The sequence below is a fragment of the Curcuma longa genome, chromosome 8, assembly GCF_044706935.1.
Source record: "Curcuma longa cultivar G26 ecotype Majalengka, Jawa Barat chromosome 8, ITB_CL_G26_1.1, whole genome shotgun sequence".
Classification (NCBI taxonomy): Eukaryota; Viridiplantae; Streptophyta; class Magnoliopsida; order Zingiberales; family Zingiberaceae; genus Curcuma; species Curcuma longa.
The window spans coordinates 2007933-2029749 of NC_133868.1; the positions used below are offsets into that span (position 1 = coordinate 2007933).

Here is a 21817-nt window from a genome sequence, read left to right on the forward strand (position 1 = left end):
CTTAGATTAGACCATCTAGATAGGATAAAAGAAGTTCGATGTTGACAACATAGATCAGAACTAAATGAGCTGACAGCACGTTAGGAAAACTTAATGGAGTGCATGTCTAGGCTAGATAAGAAGTATCCTACCTAGTGCACCAAGTTGTGTAGAAGTAACTAAAAGCTAACTCACTTAATTCTAAATAAGTTAGACTAAAGTTTCTCAGTAAGATAGTTAAATGTATAATTTCTTGAATTAGCTTTGTCTGAAGAAGTGGTGTCATGACCTGGAAATCGATTCTTGAAATGTGCATTTTACTAACTTACAATTAAGTTTGAATCTAACCTAAGATCAAACATCTTTCCCAAATAAACTTTAATCAAGAGTCATCTCACATGACCATAAGGTTACCATGTATTGCAAACCTAGAATATGTGAGATGAATAAGGTAAATTAAGTGAAACAAACAACACTTTAGTCAAAACTCCTACTTGATGTGTAGGAACAAAAAGGTATGGACCCCAGTGGATATTGGATAGTAGATACACCTGACTGGAGATCAACACAAATTTACCAAAATAAAATTTAAAAAATAAGATCAACACAAATTTGTCAACACAAATGACAAACTTAAGTTAATTGGAATAGTTAACATCGAATCAAAGTCAAACTTTTTTATTCAGAAAGCTTTACTTGTTGAAAAATTTGACTTTAAGCTACTTAGTCATTATCTTCTGAATATTTAATAAATCACATTAAATATTCTAATTAATGCTTAAGGAAATTAGGCAAAATAATATTTACTCAATAAATCTAACTAGGTCCTCACTCAAGTATCATTTCACACAATAAGATGAAACCTAGTTGTGGCATGGGAGACTAGCTAACATCCATTTTAGAAACATTAAAACTAAGTAAAATTGGATTAGTTAGTGGATTACTAAAATTAAAAATTCTAGAAGACAAAATATGTGTTGAATTTTTCGGGCCGCAAAAACCACTTTTTGCGTTGCGGAAACCCCGGAAACCCATGCCACGGATCCGTGCGAAGAACAAAATAATTTACTTGTACATATTTAGAACTACTCTTACATCTACATGAAGAGATTTTACCCTTGAGGCGTGCCCTTCGCGTATCCCGCTCGTCCTTTCGACGTTGGATCTCGAGAGTGTCAAGCGTACACTCCTCTACACGTATCCACACGGACAATAGACGGAGAAGAAAACCTCTTGAGTGTGCTAGCACCCACTTGAGGTTTCGGCCAAGAGAGGAGAGGGAGAGGAGAAGGAGCCAAGGAAGAAGAAGCCTTGAATGGGATTGAATGAGAAAATCAATTTTTCATTCCACCTCTAAAGTGGCCGGCCACATCAAAGCACAAAGGGGGTTACAAAATCCCATTTAATGCCATGAGTTACAACCTCTTAGTAACTCCCATGAGGTGGCATGCTTGATGATGTGGAGCACCATCATTGGCCAACACTTATGCCACATCAACTTGAAGTCATTTGGTCAAGTCAAACTTGACCATGAGGTGGCATAAAGTCAAGTCAAACTTGACCATGATATGGCATAAAGTCAAGTCAAACTTGACCATGATATGGCATAAAGTCAAGTCAAACTTGACCAGTGGCATAAAGTCAAGTCAAACTTGACCATTAAGTCTTCCTTCTCAAGTCAAGTCAAACTTGACTTCTAATCTTCCAAGGTTGATCAAATCAACTCAATTAGTCTAATTTGGATTACACTTAATCCAATTTGATTCATCACATGAACCTAATCCTCTTGGTTCATCAAATGAACCTAATCTCCATCTAATTGCCCTTTGTGTGTGACCCTATAGGTTCTTGTAACGTTGGCAATGCTTCTAAACCAATTTAGAAACATAAACAATGAGCGGTATCTAGCAACACATCATTGTTACCCAAGTTACAAGAATGTTGAGATCCAACATCACCATAGTGACTACTAATTGTGACTCTCACAATATGTGACCATGTCCTTCTATCCTTGATATCATGATTGATCAAACCGAGGCATAGACCGTGTCATCCTCTAATCAATCTATGTCTTGAACTCCAAGTAGACTCACTCTGATCAAATGAGCTCAATATCTCATATTGACTCATTTGGGCATGGTCATGCACTTAGTGGTCTCACTCTATCAAGAACTATGATATCACTCCCGTCATATAGGAGGGATAGATCCCATCTACATCACTCACATCCCTCCACATACTTTGTTACATACTCAGTAATCGCCTTTATAGTCCACCCATTTACGGGTGACGTTTGACGAAGCCAAAGTACGCAACTCCTTATGTTGGGAACCATGGTGACTTCAGGTCCAAGGACTAATAGTCATACTAATAGCCACATGAGAAAGTATATGACACTCATATAACGATCCATGATACTTTTTCATGGCGGATCATTCAGTATACATTCTCCAATGCATACCCATGTGTCAACTTGATATCTCATATCCATGACTTGTGAGATCAAATCATCGTGTTGACCTACATGCTAGTCTCATCGCATTAACATTATCCCTGAATGTTAATACTTGACTAGGAATATTTAAGAGTAGTGTTCTCTATATCATCTCACTATCGATTCAACCAATCGATTGATATAGATATGAACCATCTACTCAAGGACGCTATTATACTTAGTTATTTGGCACCAATACAAGTAAGTATAATAACCATAAAGAAATGCCTTTATAAATATATAGAAATATGATATAATGAGTCCATACAACAATCATCATATGATTGGCTCTAGGGCTCTCACTAACATTATATTGCTTAGTAATAATCGACGATTACACTAGATTAAGAATCATAGGTTCACAAATTTGTGTCTAGAAAATAAATATCATCATGAATTTTTGTGTCCTAAAACATCTCAACAAAAAGACATAGTAGAAAGAAAAAATAGAGTAGCTACTCAACTACTTTTGGGGTGAAGCCATTAACATGACTTGTTACGTTCAAAATAGAATTATAATTAATAAATCAAAAAATAAAACACCTTATGAAAATTATTTTAATAAAATACCCAATATAAACTATTTATGAGTATTTGGATGTAACGTTTATATTTTAAATACCAAGGACTATCTAAGAAAATTTACATCAAAAATTAAAAATGCGATCTAATGCGATCTTTCTAGGATACTTATCAAATATGTCATGTCCCGGAAGACGGCCGTCCGAAAAATTTTGGCAGCATCTCCCTTATAACAATTCAACTTTCCATGATACATAAGGCTCACATGACCGATCAACAATACAATACATGAATGTTAACTACTAACTATATGAAATGTGGCCCACACGGTCACTCACCAATCCAAACACATGCATAACCACTTAATGACACGTATAAATCGAAAAACATCACAACAAAACAACGTTAAACTCTACAAGTCTATGAAACCAGAAACCACGCAATGGCATAACAAGACCCAAATCCATACAACTCGAACATAAGTGCAAACCAAATATGCACATAAATCTGAAACTAACAACCCAATACAATCCAACAAAAACATACGACATAAATAACATAATACTCCTACTTTGAGATAGGGGCAGTTTGGCAAACCTCCAAGCTTCAAAAACGTTCTTATCTGCTAACTGGGGAGAAAGAAAGGAAAATCCCATGGTCTGGGTGGTGAGTATATAATACTTAGTGGATACTAGAATGGAAGTGCACAACATATATATATAAGAAAACAACTAGATATCATATGGTACTAATAAACAAGATCAATATACTACGTACAAACAACAGGTATTATGCAATACGAGAGTAATGCATGTCATGTTACACAATACAACAATCATATAATAACAAGTGCAACAACCATAATCATATAACAAGAAGTGCAATAATTATAAATGCAGTACACAACTACCAACAAATGCATGTACATATGTTATGTATGGTCAGTATCTACACTCGCCACCCCCAGACACCAACACAGTGCAGTGAACTGGGGCACACGACAGGATAACTACACACATTTCAACAACAAACCACTACTAATCAAGTGGGGAGCGGACAGAATATCGCAGGAGGGCTATCTAGCCTGTTCTGGTTGTACCCCAACTTAGTGCAATAATTGCTCTCACTCTTGTAGCACTATCATACAGTGTCGAGTGCCAACAACAACAACAACAACGATTCACACCTACTTCTATTATGTATACGTCATGATGCTCAAGTCAACAAATGAGGCTTACATCTACTCAGGCATAATCAACATCAACTGGAACAAGTCATCACTCAAAGATCAACAATAAAGTGCGACTGTATGGAAGCAATCAGAAGATCATATCAAGATCAATCAACAAGGTATCAAGTAACGAATGAAATAAATCAAAAGATCATATCAAGATCAATCAACAAGGTATCAAACAACGAATGAAATAAGGATTACAACAAGATAATTAACAACGAAAAATAATCATGCACTACGAATAGAACCTATGTTGACCAAGCACAGGAATACCCTTCTGGTATGACAGATACAAGAAACCCACAAAATAAAATCCTTGTATGTAGTAGGATCCGCCAATCAAGGTCCTACAATTATAATAACAACATCACTAAATACAATTATATTTTAAATTCTACAACAAGTCAAACCCTAACAGGATCAAACCAAATTAGATCCGTTAACAGATCCAACAAACTTGATCAACCAGATCCAATCAAAATCGATCAAATCCCAACAACCATCGTACCATACTCCATCAACCACAAAATCCATCCACCACAATGTTAGTAATAGCCATAGAGCCAATTATGTGATGATTGATTGGGGACTTTGTATCATATTCTATTATTAATAAAGGCAAAATTTTTAGTTATTATACTTACTTTATATTTGTGCCAAATAACTAAGTATAATAATGTCCTTGGGTAGCTAGTTTTTATCAACATCATATCGATTGTTTGAATTGATAATGAGAAGATGATGTAAAGAACACTATTCTTAATCATTCTTAGTCAAGCATTAATATTTAAGGACGATGTTAATGCATTGAGACTAACATGTGAGTCAGCTGGATGACTTGATCTCACAGGTCATGAATATGAGATATTGAGTTGACACATTGGTATACATTAGAGAATGTATAGTGAATTAATCCACCATGAGAAAGTTTCATAGATCATTATATGAGTGTCATAAACTTTCTTATGTGACTATTGGTATGAATAGTCCTTAGACCTGAAGTCATTACAGTTCCCTACATAAGGAGTTTGGTATTATCAAATGTCACCCGTAACAAGGTGGACCATAAAGATGATCACTGGGTATGTAACAAATTATGTGAAGATATGTGAATGATGTAGATTGAATCTATCCCTCCTATATAACGGGAGTGATATCTTGCGGCCTCTTGATATAGTACGTCCACGAAATATATGGTCATGCTCAAATGAGTCAATATGAGATATTGAGCTCATTTGCTTGAATGCATTTACTTGGGGATCAAGAAACATAAAGATTGATAAGAGGATGACATGGTCTATGCCTCATTGATTAATCTAGATATCGAGGATAGAAGGATATGGTCATACATTATCATAGTCACGGAGGTTATATCAAATCTCGACATTCTTGTCACTTAGGTAGCAATGATGCATTGCTATATGCCACTCTGCTTATGTTTCTAAAATGAGTTTTAGAGACATTACCAACGTTATAAGAACCTATTGGGTCACACACAAATAACACTCTATTTGGAGATGGATTAATTTTAGTTTGACTAAAAGAACAATTAAGCTCATTGGATGGCCTAGACTTGAGTTAGACTCAAGTTGGTTGAATTTGAGTTAGACTCAAATTAAACCTAGTTGGGTTTTGATTCATCATGCATGATTAATGCGGATTAATCATGCAATGAAGAAGAGGAATTGCATGCATGGAAGTTATCATGCATGAGTTGAATTTGAGTTAGACTCAAATTAAACCAAGTTGGATTTTGTTCATCATGCATAATTAATGTGGATTAATCATGCAATAAAGAAGAGAAAGTTACATGCATGAAAGAGGAAGTTATCATGCATGATTAATAGGATTAATCATGCATTGATGAAAGAATACCAAAAGTCTAAAAACCTTTGGTATTCATGGCTTGGGTATATAAAAGAATTTTTCTACCAAAAATGAGGTTGGATGAACATCATCTTCTCTTCTCTTCTTCTTGGCCGTGAGTCACATAAAGGGTTGCTAGCACAACCAACTTTCTCTAAAAAGTTGAAAGAGTGTTAGTGTGGATACGCATAGAGGCACGGACACTTGAACGTGCTAGAGATCCGACAACCTTTGGACGAGCGGGATAAGCGAAGGGCACGCATCAAAGGTATATTCTATTAGATAGGATTTCATAGATCTAAACTTGTACGAATTTTTCACATGGATCACGGAAGGGATCCTATTTTTCACTGTGAATTTTTTGTTTTGTCACATAGGATTCCCTACAGTAATTTCTCTTTTAGTAGATAAATTGTATAAAACAATTACTTATTTAATAAATAAGTTAGCTAAATCCAATGAACGGGTTAGATCCCTTCGAAAGTAGATAAAAGACCTTAAGGCGAAGATCAACCTAAGTTCTTCAATGAGCCAAGTTTAAGATGGAACCCCAACTCAAATACAAAATCTTAAGGAAGAGAACTCCTTCTTGAAAGGTCAAGTTGAAGAACTTAAGATAATGTTGATAAAGTTCACTTCGGGCTTCAAGTACCTAAATATGATACTTGGATCTCAAAGGGTTGTGTACAATAAATCCGGACATGAGTTTAAGTCTAACACTTAACATAGAACCTACAAGTCTTTAGGAAATAGACATGATAGCAAAAGAATTCAAGTTGGGTTCCAAAATCAAACTTAATCAATAAAGGAATAATCAATATTGGATCCCCGAAGAATAAGTTTACTACTTAGATAAACATTATCAAAGTTATGATCAAGGAGGAGGGAAAAGTAAACTTGTATCATTAATTTAGGGGGAGCAAATAATTTTTTATTTTATTTTTATGTTTACTATATTTGACTTGATTGCTTAAATTCATGCTTCCAATGCCATGTTTACTTTATGCTTAGAATGGCTAAATAGGAAAAAGAAAATTTAACCTTGACAACATAGTATCGAGATTAGGTGAGTTGATAGTACGTTAGTGAAGTCTAACGAAAATATATGTCTAGGCTAGATAAAGAGTATTCTACCTAGTATATCTAGTTAGGTAAAACTAGCTGAAGCTAACTCACCTAATCCTAAACTAGTTAGACTAAAGCTTTGTATTAAAGTTAGTTAAGTGCTAGATTAATCTTAAATTAGCTTTATCCTCGAAAGTGATCATTGTTCTAATTAAAGAAGGCCTCTATATCTCATCATGACCTAGAAACTAATCTAAGAAACTTTCACTTAACTAACCTAAGGCTAAACTTGAATCTAACCTAAGGTTAAATTTTCTTCCCAATCATTAGTAATTAAACAAATAAAATTGAACATCTCACACAACCTATAAGATTATCGTGATTAATAATGTAGAATGGGTGAGATATTAAACAAAATTATTAAATTATTCATTATTTCTATGTGTCTACTTAGTTTAACCATAGGAATTAGGAAATTACTATATAAGTAGAATAGACTTATGCTACTACTTGTATATTTTAGTTCTTTTAGAACTAGACTAGGCTATACCATAGATTTCATATACCTATAGTTCTATGTAACCTTTACATCTCACAAAAATCTAGGACTAACTATTTGTGTATTGAGTTATGTAGATGGGCGTAAGATAATTAGGATCAACCCAACCCAAGGTTCCTAATGTAAATTAGTGCATCAATATAAATAAAAAAAGTTATAAACACAAATTGACTATTTTAGTGACTAACTCCAAACTAAACTTGATAATTAACCAATATCATTTGAGTAGGAAAAATGAAATTAAGAATAATTTTTAGATGTGTTATTTTAAAATAAATGATTCTGAAAATCTTCTTTCATGTTAATTTTGAAAATTTAATTTTTGGTCAACTGAACATTTTGTATTGATCGATCGAAAATGGTCAAAACTCCTCTGACCAATCGGTCGACCAAAAGGACCAATCGAGCGACTAAATACAATAAAAATTTGACCATCCACCTGATCGATATGACCTTATCAGTCGATCAAAAGGACCAATTGTGCGATTGAATACTGTCAAAATTTAATCATCAACTTGACCTATATGAACTTATCGGTCGACCGATCCAATGGGATGGGTCGATCGATCTATCTTGAAACTCGAAAAGGCTGACTGTTTACTAGGCAAGCTATCTATCAATCGATCGATCAGATCCATCAATCAATCTATCATCTCAAAACCCTAAAAAGTTGATCTAATTTTATTCGCCCAATTGATTAATCATCTTAAATAGTTGATTGATGTTGGGGTAATTGACCATTCAACCTCGTAAACTGAATGATCGATAAGATATTTAAGGGATCGATTGATCGATCACCCTGATTAGTCGACTGAAATAATGTTGAGGAAAAATCGACCATCACCTAAACAATCCTCTTCTCTCCTACCAACCACCAATCCAAAGCCTCCTAAGCCTCCTAAGCATCAAAATGCCTCAGTAACGACCCTAAATTCCCTCCATTAATTTTGTCTTAAATTTCTTTACTTATTTCAATTATTATGTTAGCCAAAAACATCGAAATATCCAAGACTAAGTTGGTTCCTCGAACCCCAACCAAGACCTTAGATTCCCCACAAAAGAACTAAGACATTCTTTTCAAACTAGGGAGTTCCATGCCATATGAACTCGGTAGTTAGACATGTCATTTTCACTACATATTGTCATGCATTATGTTAACCATGATCTCTATGTCAAATTCTATTATAACCTTTGTCAGATTGATGAATTTTACTATAAGACTAGGATAGCATGCCAAGACTTTTTCTTTGATGTTGATATGATCAAATACTTTCTTGCCACTCAAGATACTAATAACCTCTTTTATTGCTTTCCTAATTATCTCAAAATCTTACCTGAGCCTTATTCTCATCATACCCTAGACTCTATGTATGCTAATATCTTTGAGGATCCTCATCCTAAATCAATGAAGTTAGTTGATCTAAGTCCACAAGATAATGGTTTTTATAAAGTCATTGTAGGTTGCATCCTACCTTTATCCACTATGGATCAAGTTGTCATTTGATCCTTATGTATGCACTTAAGCATCATTTTGACATTAACATAGGTCTATGGGTATTCAAGACTATCATTCATTATTTCGGATATAATTCCTTCGAAAAAGTTCATATGGTCTACTATCACATCATCATTACATTATTAGGATCCTTTGACATAAACATAGAAATAGGTAGTGTTAAGACCCTATCCACTCATTATGATAAGATATGTATTAGATAGTTATCCTTGGCTGGGATAAGAATGAGTGGCCAGACTTTGGTCTTTAAGGATCTTCACAGATGTGCTACATAAGCTGAGGAGCCCGAGGAAGAGGAAGAGCCACAACTCGATGATATCCTCATCAGACCACTACTAGAGTTGTCTCCTCCAATTTATGCTCAACAACCCCTTCAGAGTTGGATGATCCCTATACCAACTTTTAGCCAGAGTTTTAGTGGGTTGATAGATGTTTGGACTCTCTCAAGCAGTGCATCAATGGACGTTACGACTAGATCAGGCAACAACAATTGGAGATGCTACAACAACATTAGGTGATGCAGCAGCAAGAGCAAGAGATGTTTGATTTTCTTCGAGCTTGGCATATTGGCCAGTAGTCCCCTCTATCTTCTGACTAGATCTAGATATGCATATTTAGGCCGAATAGCATGAGGAGGAGGAAGAACCATAACCCAATGATATCCTCATCAGTCCACTACTAGAGTGGTCTCCTCCAGTTTATACTCAATAGACCCTTCAGAGTCGGATGATTCATATGCCCACTCGCAGTGAGAGTTTTAGCGGATCGATAGATGTTTAGACTTACTCGAGCAGTGCAATGACGTACGTTACAACTCAATCATGCAACAACAACTAGAGATACTACAATAGCACCTGGCGATGCAGCAACAGGAGTAGGAGATGTTTGATTTTTTTTTAGCTTGGCATATTAGCCAACAACCCCTCTATCTTCTGACTAGATCTAGATATGCATGTTTAGACTCTTATAGGCTTGATTTTATAGTTAGTAGTTTGACTATTTGGTTTGCACGTTTGATTAACTTTACGTGTTGAAATAATCATTTATGAATGCTTAGTATGTATGTTTGCGTTTATACTTTGTGAGCATCTCTATTTAGTTGTGCAATTATAGTTGAACTTATTGTTTAGAAAATATTTTTTAAATTATTGTTTAGAAAATATTTTTTCAAAATCCTTTATAAAATATTTTTAACTTATTCTTTAGAAAATATTTTTTAAATATTTTTAATATTTAGAAACTATTTCTAAATCCTTTAGAAAATATTATTTCAAAAATTCTTTAGAAAATATTTATATTTTTGAATATTTTTGGGTCTTTAATAACACTTTTTGCTATGATTCTTATTTTGGTGTATGCCAAAGAGGGAGAGTTAGATTTCATATTTGAGTTGAGAGAAAATTAGACTTGGACTTAGAAAATTGAACCTTGATTTTAACTTTGATCTTAGAAATTTGAACTTAGACTTAAAGTTGAGTTAAACTTAAGCTCAAGTTGGTTTGACTTTCAACTTAAGCTAAGCTTATTGCCTGTTTCTTTTGCTACTTAAGTTGTTGTAGTCTTGATCTTTGTTTAACTTAAACTTCAATGATATAAGTTTAACTTAAACTTCAATGATCTAAGTTTAAGTTTCATATTCAAAGTTTAAGCTTATTACTTAATGTCCAAGTTTGTTAGCTACTTAACTTTAATGCTTAAAATGTGTTAACTGTAGTTTAAGTTTGTTTAAACTTATTTAAGTTTAAATTTCGTTAATTCTAGAGAAGGTAGTTTTCTCTAACTTTAAACCATGTTGCTAAACATTAAAAAGAAAAGATTATTGGTATAGACATCATCGATAATCGAACTCATATTTTGATATATGACAAAGGATTTAAAGTTAGATATTATGTATCTGATATAGACATTGAGTGTGCAAGACACTTGACTGGGTAAGACTTAGTGGGCAAGAAGACTGAACTAGGTAACAAAGTCCCAGTCTGTTAGGAGGACTAGACACTAGGTAGGGAAGCTTAGTGGATTAGGAGAATCAAACACTAGACAGAGAAAGATCAGATAGATTTGGTAGAGTAAGACTTAATGGGTTATTTGGATCGGATATCAAAGTAAAGAAGAAAGTCCTAGTGGTTCGATTAAACACTAAACAAAAGAAGTTCAAACAAGGACTAGATATTTGGTAGGTAAATCCTAGAGAGACATTTTAGATTGGAAGATAGTGAGGGCATGCCCCAATTTGGAACAAAGCACTTAGGCGATGGTGCCACTATGAAATCAAGTTGGATTTCTATGTTGAGATCAAACATTATTACTATCAGAATAAAGGATGCATATAATTACTTCTAACTCTATTTTCAAAAACTATTATTATTACTGAATCACTAACTTTGTTTTATAGAAAAATAGAGTTTTCAGTTGATTGAAGGGTTTAGTTGATCGAACAGGGAGGTTCGATTGACCGATCATAAAAGATAAGCACAATCAAGATTCAATCCAAGTTCAAAATGAAAATAAAGGATCGATCAATTGATAAACAAGGATCAGTCAACTGAACCTATAAGAAAACCAAGGATCAGATGTGATGAGATCTAGACAACAAAGGAAACTCTGATGTTTGATCAACTGATAAGAACATTCAGTCGATCAATCAAGTTGATTATGTGGGATTCAATTTGATTGAATCAGACAAGTAAGGAAAGAACAGGTTCAGGTGACCAATTTGAAGGTTCAATCGATCGAAAAACTAAAAAATCAAGCGCTGACTTAGTGACATTGGATCTGGATTAGTCAACCGAACGTTATGTTTAGTTGACCAATAGAAGGCTATAAAAGAAGCTCAAGTTTTGAGACTCAACAATCAATTCTCGACAATCTAATTCTTTCATTCTTTGTTCTGTTAGTGCAAGTGTTGCCTTTAACATGCCGAATCTCTTGACAACTAACGCGAAGTTCTACATTTTATCATTGTCGGCAACTCTTTTGTATTGCACTTTATTTCATTAGAGGAATAGTAGTATTGTAACTATCCTCGATTTTTATAAGAGGTTTTCTCCTCCTTCAAAGATTTTTCAGAAAAAGAAATTATAGTATTGTCTATCTTAAAACAATTCAAAAGATCGTAAATCTTAGAGTAGTAGTCGTTGGACCATGAACTAAGTAACCACCTGTGTTTGATTATGTTTATTTTCCACTGCATTTTATTTTCAAAAAGGTTTTAAAAAGAAAAATGTTTAAGTACGATATTCACCCCCCTCTATCGCACTTTTCAGTCCTACAATAAAAGCCTAAAATTAAAGGGAGTTTAAAACTTCAAAGTTGAACGTTAAACCTTATAAATCCAGAATTGAATGAACATTTCTAATGATAAAAAATTTTGGAAAAAAAATTAGGAGAGGTTATTGATAAAGAAAATTAATGGTGATATAACTAAGACAGAAACCCCAAGTTTAGTAGAACAAATATGCTTTAAGGGGAGGTCCTTTAAGTTAAAGGTACTTAACTAACTTATAGTTTGGGGAGATATGTTTCCTTAAGTGGAAGAGAGACTTTCCTAGATTAGGAAAAAGAGTTAAGAGATGATAAACTCAAGGTTGAGTTTTAAGTAAATTGCCAAAAAAAAAAAAGAATAGAAGGTAGGAAACCTTCATTTAGATTTTGGTTGAAATGTTAGTTTATGAATCAAGAAATTTGTAGAGAAGATTTTGATGTTTGTCAAAGGGAGAAAATGAAAAGTTTAAGTTAATAAATCTTCATTTTAGCTTTGGCATAGGGCATCGAAAGTTGGACTAATTAATAAGCCAAACTTAAAGATATTATCAAATATCAACTAGGAAGAAATTATTAGTGCAGTTGACCCCTAGTCAAGGTTAACAAACTTGGTTAAGGTAGACCATGGTCTATGGTTTTGTTATTTGATAAATATATTTTAATAATATATTTGATGATTGGAGATGAGGTGTCAAGTAGGATACTTGAATTAAAGAAGTTCGAGTCAATGTTAACAAGACACTTGTTCGATGGAAAGTCATGATGAGTTAGATAGACTAGACACAAGAAAGTTCAATTGGTGTTGGTAATGGGAATTCCTAATAGGTCATGAAGGACTAGATGTTAGATATGTATATAAACATCTAGGTAGATCAAAGGTGACTAGATACTTGACAAATGTTGAAGGTGTGGATGTCTTGGAGGAGTGAACTCTATGTAGATATGGAAGCCCTAGAGAAGTAAACTCTAGGTAGTCAAAGTCTGAGCAATGAGGTTGGATAAGTGGATGTCTTGATGACAAGTCTAGGAAATGTGAAGATGTGGTAGATTGAAGTCGGCCGGATACTGGCCAATAAGTGAAGTCCTAGAGATAAGGAGTCTCTATATATGAGAAGTCCAAATAGGTTCAGATTAATCCAATATCAGACAAGGTTCAAGTTCTAATAAGTTGAAGTCGACATATACTAAGTAAATGAAGAAGTCCCAGAGATATGAGATCTCTTGGCATGGTACGGGCTCAACCTTGGTGTGGATGAAGTTAGAGTGGTAGTTCGTTGGAGTAGAAGTAGCAACTAATTGATGAATCCAAAATCATAAAGTTAGGGTTTGGATAGATTCAAGATTTGATCAATTGAATGATGCTAGAAAATAGTCAAATGATTAAGCAGTCAACTTGATAATTGACTTGGGCTAAAATGCTAATGAATAGAATGCTTTTATTTGGAGGTCAATTGGCTAAATAATTGATTAGTACATAACAGTTGATTGATGTTAAATTAGCAATCGATTCATGATACAATGGACAATTATAGTAGAGGATGTAGTCGAAAGTTTATCTAGTTCAACTGACTAATGGTAGGCAAGAAATTGACTAATGAATCAATTTCAAATGAAACAACCACATGTCATGAAGGAGTCAACTAGTAATTAGTGAGTAGTCAATTAATTAACAACAAATAATTAACTAATGCTTTGTTAATAAAAGGATTATATAAGTTGACCTCATGAAGATTTCAAAAATAATTCTTGTGTTTGGTTCTAGGGAGAGTGTTGTATTTTAAGGCACTCCTTAGCAACATATAGAGATTAAATAGCATACAAACAAATTCTTTTTCATTTTTATAATTTTCAATCACATTGTATTATTGTTTTTATGTGTACTCTTGTAGTGTCTCATATTGGTTGTAAAAGAATAAGATTGTAAGATGTTTCTTCATTTCTAAAGGGTGTTTAAAGATAAGAAAATATAATGGTGTTATTGAGAGTGATCCATTGATAGATCATAAATTATGGAGTAGGAATCAAGTGTTTTAAACCACATAAATTGGTTTGCCTTTTTATACTTGTGCTTTATGTTTGGTTATTTTTCTAAATTTTCATTGCATACTGACATATTATAGAAAAGTAAGATCGTATGAATTGAAAGACAAATTACATGTGCCTATTCATCCTATCTCGATATATTTCAGTAAAAGGTAGAATCCGCCACCTTAATATCTCCACATGGTCGGCCTCACGACCATCTGTGAAGAGGTAAATCGAGAAGCTGTAGTTGATCACGATGGAGGAGGGCATTACCTCGGCTTTATCGAGATTCAACCCTTGCCCACTTCAGCAACTCTGTTTCATTGTAATCAACTCAACTATGCCCCGAAGACATCCTATCTTAACACATGATCCTATAGAAAGGTGTCATACATTCATCGAAGTCCTAAGTCAAGAGAGAGCTCCTAGGTAATGAGAGTGCGGTGGTTTACAAATTCCTAGATAAGAGGAAGTCTCCCTAAATTCAAAGGTGCAATGTTGTCTTTGAATGCGTTGGTTGAGAAAGAGCAAACTGTCAAAGGAAAGTCACTTGCTCTTTCAAATGAAAAGAAGGTAGAAGTTACTACTATTTTTTACCTTTCTTGACTTCCTATTATTTGTTTTCTTTGCTGACTTAAACAGGTTGTGAAACATCCAAAAAAAAAAAGAGATTATTAGTCCCTTATGATAAGATCTGCTTCATACTTTTCAGAAAAATTTAAAAAGCCTCAGTAAAATAATATCAAGCTTTTTAAAACTTTTTGATATTTGATTTATACTCAAAAAAAAAATTACCTCTAGCTAGTTTTCTTTATTCCACTGATAAATTTTCTTCCTAAATGACTTAGTATAAACTATTAAATAATTAGACAAGAAAAGAATTTAATTCTTGAATATTTTAGATATAAAGAGAGAAAAAAAATGCTCTTTGTGCAAGATAAAAAAAAAAGAAAAAGAATTGAGAGTATGTTTTGGAAGATACTCACGCTAGTCCTTCGGCGGCTCCGATGGCGATTTGCATCCTCCTCGGCCAATCCAACAGGAGCTCACCGGAACGGCCCCCGTGCAGGTGGCAGAGCAGGCTATGGTTGGGCATATAATCATACACGATCAACCTCTCTTCGCCGCCGGCGTGGAACCCCCTCAAACTCAGCAGGTTCTTGTGCCGCACCCTCCCCAACACCTCCACCTCCACCGCGAACTCCATCTCCGCCTTCGCCGTCATCGACTTCAGCCTCTTCACGGCAATCTAATACATAAAACAGTCAATCCATAAGTTAATATAATTAATCCCTCCCAAAACACATACACACACACAAAAGATAAAAATTAATGGGAAAGATGAAAGAAAATTAGATATAAAATACTTGCCTCTTCTCCTTTATGAGTTACTCCCCGATAAACTGCGCCGAACCCACCCTCTCCGAGCTTGTTCTCCACGTGGAAGTTTCTGGTCGCAAGCATCAGGTCCCTCAAGGAGTAGATTTCCCATGGATAATCATGTTTCTTCCTCAACCTAATCGACACAAATTTCTTCGCTTAATTTTGAGTTAATTGAAATTGTTGAAATATATCGATGAAGATAATACGTTACCTCTGTGCTGTTTCCTGCTTCTCCGGAGAGAAACAGAGGATGCATCTCTGAATCATTATATATTAATAACGTAATTTAATGTACTGGCGGAGTGGAAAGTGAATAAAGACGAGACGATGAAGGGAATAGAAGCTAAGATTTAGGAATGCAGGAGAGGCAGAGTGCGCACGCAATGATCTCACAGAGCGTTGCTTTCTAGCTCATGTCCTTGTTCTTTGCTCTCGTTGAGCATTTGTTTTTGACTTTTAACCTTCTTCTGCAATCAAATAATTCAATCAGTCTGCATGCCGTAACGTCGTCTTTTGTTTGATTGCGGAATCTTCACTCTTCACATATGAAGATGTATTGACTTATCTGCGCTCTTCTATTTTTTTTTTCTTTCTTTGGTGCATGAAGCATTTTCTTATTAACTATGATAAATGAAGAAGGGGGCAAACTGAGATGAATTAATTAATAGAGAAGTCGTATGTAGACACCAAGTCACGTAGTATTGAACCGGAGTACAAAATAATGTTACCCCACAGATATGAATATAATGTCAAAAAAGATGGCGAATTATGTTGGAAGTCAATGGCGGCGAAGGATCTTCTGCGGCGAAGATGCCACCACTAATTTTACACCTCCATTTGTCGTTTTTCAGTGCCAAACGGTGAGAGTTTTTTATGCTGAAAGGGAACGAACAAATTAAATAAATGGCCAAGTTATTTTATTCTGATAATTTCTTCTGCACGTTAATTCAATATTATTATTGAATGAACTAAGAGATAGATGGTTTGAAGTTTTCCATCGAATGAATGGAAGCACATACAATCTTGCCAGATGCCCAGCATCCTTTTCGTTCCCCCTTTGGAAGAAAATTCTTACAAATGAACTAAGAGATAGATGGTTTGATTAATGAATGGTACAAAGTTTTCTCGTGTTTAATTAAGATTAGTCAATTAGGTATTTTGCTGGCCAGTTAATAATTGAAATGGTTGAGATCATTAATTAATTAATGGTGCGATACACTAAGTTAGAATTAATTCAACTCTAGCTACCACTATCCCTGTAGAATATCCTGAAATAAATAATGATGAATAAATTAACAATGGATTATAATTCGGTCATTAAAATAACAATTAAAATATTATTTTGATTGATATATAACTATGGACTTTAATGTGATGAAATAAATGACCACTATTTAACGATCGAAATATGATTTGATTGCTAAATTAACGATTGAACGTGGATTCGATCACTTTTTAGCAACTGAACTATGATTCGATCACTACACTTAAATTATATTTAACGCCTGAACCAAATCGCCAACTTAGCAATCAAACTTTGGTTTGGTCGTAAAATTAGCAACCAAGTTAGCGACCGAACCTTTAGCCCTAAAATCCCAAGACCTGTCCCAATGCGTCCCTCCCTCGCCCCCAATCCTAATTTTATTCCAAACCCCTCCGATCTTCGATGTAATTTCCTCTCTAGCCAGGGAATGATCTCCCCACCAACCATAGCATGATCTCCTCTTTGGGCCCAATAAGTGTCTCCTTTCTTCTCTCCTCTCCTCTCTCCTCTTGTTGCCGCGGGGCTGAGCGCAGGGTTGGTCCTGGGGTTAGCTGTGAGGCTGCCCGCGGGGGTCAGTCGTGAGGCAGTCATAGAGCTAGCTATGAGGGAAGGCACGGGGCAGGGCGGGAGATCGGTCACATGAGGCCGACTGTGGGGCTGGTTGCGGGAGGCCGATCGTGGGACTAACTGTGTGGCCAACTGCAGGGTTGGTTAGTCGCTTGGCTGCTTGTGTAGACTCATGTGCATTCTGTTATTAGGTTCGTCTCGGTACGTTACGCGTGTTTACACATTTCACAAATATGCATAGTAGAAGGAAAAATAATAATTATAACTAATTTTTACAACAGTCGCAATACACGCATGTAAGATACAATTTATATACATGGCATAACGAAAAATTAAAATTTTATAGAATAATAATTTATTCTAGAAAACACACTACAAGAAAATCGGTCTTTAACAACACTCAAAAGACATCGGTTTTATGTCAAAACCGATGTCTTTTACTTTTTAACAACGGTTTTAACAAAAACCGATGTCTTTGAGACATCGGTTAGAACCTACGACAACGATTTTTGGAGGCTACAACAACGGTTTTAAAAACCGATGTCTATGTGCGCTTTCAACAACGGTTTTTGAAGACTATGACAACGGTTTAAAAACCGTTGTCTATTTGCGCTTTCAACAACGGTTTTGGAAGCTATAACAACATTTTAAAACCGATGTCTATTTGCGCTTTCAACAACGGTTTTGGAAGCTATAACAACAATTTAAAACCGTTGTATATTTTCGTTGTCTTTGAGAGGTTGATTGGAGACTACGACAACAGTTTTTTGAGACGGTTTTAAATACAACAACGGTTTTAAACCGTTGTCTATGTGCGCTTTCAACAACGGTTTTTGAAGACTACGACAACGGTTTGAAAACCGTTGTCTATTTGCGCTTTCAACAACGGTTTTGGAAGCTATAACAACATTTTAAAACCGATGTCTATTTGCGCTTTCAACAACGGTTTTTGAAGCTACGACAACGGTTTAAAACCGTTGTATATTTTCGTTGTCTTTGAGAGGTTGATTGGAGACTACGACAACAGTTTTTTGAGGATACAACAACGGTTTTAAACCGTTGTCTATGTGCGCTTTTAACAACGGTTTTTGAAGACTACGACAACGGTTTGAAAACCTTTAAAACCGTTGTATATTTTCGTTTTTTCTTTCCGTCTCTCCCTCCAAATATATCTTCCACTACGCGCTTCCAAAATCAAACTTGGATCGGATTCACTATAATATTTAAAGGATATTATTGATTAAAGGATATTGGATTTAAAATTAATTTATATATATATATATATAATTTTTATATATATATATATATATATATATATATATATATATATATATATATATAAACTGTTATAGTGTTATATATTTATATATAATAGATTATTATATTTTAACTATATAAAATATAAGTTATATATATTTTAACAGCTTAGGTTTTACATTTTCCCGATCGCCCTTTTCACCCTTCTCCTGTCTATCATCGCCGCCGCGCTTCTCCCCCTCGTCGCTGCTGCACTCGTCGCCGCACTCGCCGTCCAGGTAAGATCTCGCCGCTCCCTTTCTTTCTTTCCATCTCCTCTCCGCCGACTGGTGTCGGAACGGCATCTCGGTGCGATCTAGTGCCGGAAAACCTATGACAATTAAGTTAGGGCCCCGGGGCTCCGGCTAGCGCCAGCGCTGTCACAGGGTGGCTCCGCACCTCCGCGGCGCCGTCCGGGACCGTGCAGAGGAGGTCGCGCCGGCGCCGTCCGGGACCGTGCAGAGGAGGTCACGCCGCCTACGCCGATGCCGCTACGCCATTTCTGGTAAGTTTCCATCCGTGGAAACGTTTCCGAAACGGGGACAGCAGGCATTTTGCCGTTTCCAGACAGCAGCTTCACACATCATCCTTCACCGAAGACTGCAAGGTAAGGGCTTTCTTTTCGTTTCTCTGATTTTGGTTTGCTGGATTGCAGCCAAACAGAGGGCAGAGGAGGAGTCCGTCGCCTGTATCTTCTCCGACCTTGCTACTGTCAGTGGATTCTCCAGCGCGCATCGCCGTCCCTTTGGTGCTATCGATCAGAATTGCTGAAGCTTTGTCCCGTGCCAATCCGAAGAGGGAAGAAAACCCTAATTTCCTCCATCTCTGTTTTTCTTTAGTTTTCTTATTCTGTTGTTAGCTTTGATGTTGTTAGCTTTGATGTTGTTAGCTGTTAAAACCCAAAACCCCCATGAAACATGTAAATATGTAAATATGCTCTAATTTCTAACTTTAATTCCTAACGTTGTTCTAATCTTAACCCTAATTCCTAACATTGACCTTAACTCTAATTCCTAACTCTAATTCTAATTTCTAACACTAATTCTAACCTTGTTCATTATTGTGTGTTGATTGTTTCTGATAACAAGAAGTTGGTTGGGTTTCGATGAATTATGTTGAATTATGTGAATGCATGAAGTTTGTGAATTCAAGGTTTATTTGGTTGTTTATGTTTGAATGGTTGTTAGTCTGTTGCACATGAATTAAGTGTTGTGATAAACCATGGTACAAAATGGGAACTTGTGTTATTAATGAGTTGTTGGGAAGGGGTTGTAACCGGTTGCAAGATGTTATATGTGGCAAGTTTGATTGTTGAAATGGTAACAATATGGTAATGGAATTGTTAGTTGGTTGTTTGTATGTTTGTGATAATTAAAATGAGGTTGATTCATTGATTCTGTCATTCATTTATTCTTTTGTGCATTTGTTTATTTATTGGTTGATTTCATTTATTCAGTTATTTATTTATTCATTTGCTCATTCATTTATTTTTAATTCATTGTGGTACTTAACTGCTTTATCCTTATTTGGCAATTTGTATTTCTAGTTGCAGTGACCTCCCTTGTGTGTTTGTTCCCCTTGTATATTGGCTCAAGATGCAATCTGATCTCCAGGATAAGAAGGGAGTTGGAGTACTTTTGCAATTCTTTTTGGGATTCAACAAAGGAATTTGGAGGCAAGTTGGTGTACTTTTGCATATAATTTTTGTTTTGATAAAAATGATCTGTAGTCTTAAATCGTTATTGATTCTTATTTAAGATTTTTCATCTTTATGCTTAAGCATAGAAATCCCTAGCAGAATTACATCATAATGTGATTTAGCAGAATTCATCTTTATTCTTATTTAAGATATTACTGCATCATAATGTGATTTAGCAGGTCGCTTGGGGGAAACCAGTCTGAAACAAAAGAAGCAAAATTGCAGCTGAATTACATCACTGCCATAGTCAGAATTAGCAGCCCTCGTGTTCAGGTGGCCGGCTGACTTTCGGGGGAAGTGGAGATTTCTGATGAGCATTATCCCCTACCTTAGCCGTTGACTTAGCCTTGCTGGAGATTCAAATGAGGACGATGATGATGAACAAGATGGCAAAGACCAGGAAGAGGACGATGGGGCTGAAGGTGATCCTTCTGGAGATGAAAACGCTGAGGGAATGTGTAATATGTTGCAAGAAGAATAATTGTGTTAGTTACTTTTGGTTATTTGTAAATATTGAGGTGATTAAATATATCTGTATTTTTCTATTTGTGATTTGTTGGGTGAATTTATAATATTTTTGTACTCTTGCTCGATCATAATTTACAAACAACATAAAAAAATAAGTGTTATTACAACAGTTTTAGATTCAATGACATCGGTTTGGAAGTGTTGTCGTTAAGTGATATTACATCGGTCGAAAACCGTTGCTAAAATTGATGTTAAACAGATATTACATCGGTTTTACACCGTTGCAGAACCGATGTCGTTGAGTTAAACATATATTACATCGGTTTTACACCGTTGCAAAACCGATGTCCTTGTGATATTACATCGGTCGAAAACCGTTGTTAAAATTGATGTTAAACAGATATTACATCGGTTTTACACCGTTGCGAAACCGATGTCGTTGAGTGATATTACATCGGTTTTACATCGGTTACAAACCGATGTCGTTGAGTTGTATTACATCGGTTACAAACCGATGTCTAAAATGTCAGACCTTTTACAACGCCTTCATAGACATCAGTCGATTTTCTCATAGACATCGGTTTTCCACCGATGTCTATGACTGTTTTTGTTGTAG

The 21817-nt window shown here is 35.3% G+C and overlaps 1 protein-coding gene across 1 annotated transcript; it reads right to left on the reverse strand.

Annotated features, from left to right (window-relative positions):
* Positions 1–15471: 15471 nt before the first annotated feature.
* LOC141832873 (PTI1-like tyrosine-protein kinase At3g15890) lies at positions 15472–16262 on the reverse strand. Its single transcript, XM_074720235.1, has 3 exons — positions 16119–16262; positions 15896–16040; positions 15472–15773 (listed from the first exon to the last, which is right to left on the reverse strand). Exons 1-3 carry the CDS (start codon positions 16172–16174, stop codon positions 15507–15509), a joined length of 468 nt encoding a protein of 155 aa, XP_074576336.1. The 5' UTR covers positions 16175–16262; the 3' UTR covers positions 15472–15506.
* Between the last annotated feature and the right edge of the window lie 5555 nt (positions 16263–21817).

What these genes read in the sequence shown, in the direction of transcription:
- LOC141832873 (XM_074720235.1), bottom strand. Translation starts at nt 16,174, where the DNA reads ATGATTCAGAGATGCATCCTCTGTTTCTCTCCGGAGAAGCAGGAAACA. An exon ending in AAGCAGGAAACAGCACAGAG is followed by an intron (nt 16,041 to 16,118) that starts GTAACGTATTAT and finishes TGTGTCGATTAG; the next exon opens with GTTGAGGAAGAAACATGATT. An exon ending in TAACTCATAAAGGAGAAGAG is followed by an intron (nt 15,774 to 15,895) that starts GCAAGTATTTTA and finishes TTTATGTATTAG; the next exon opens with ATTGCCGTGAAGAGGCTGAA.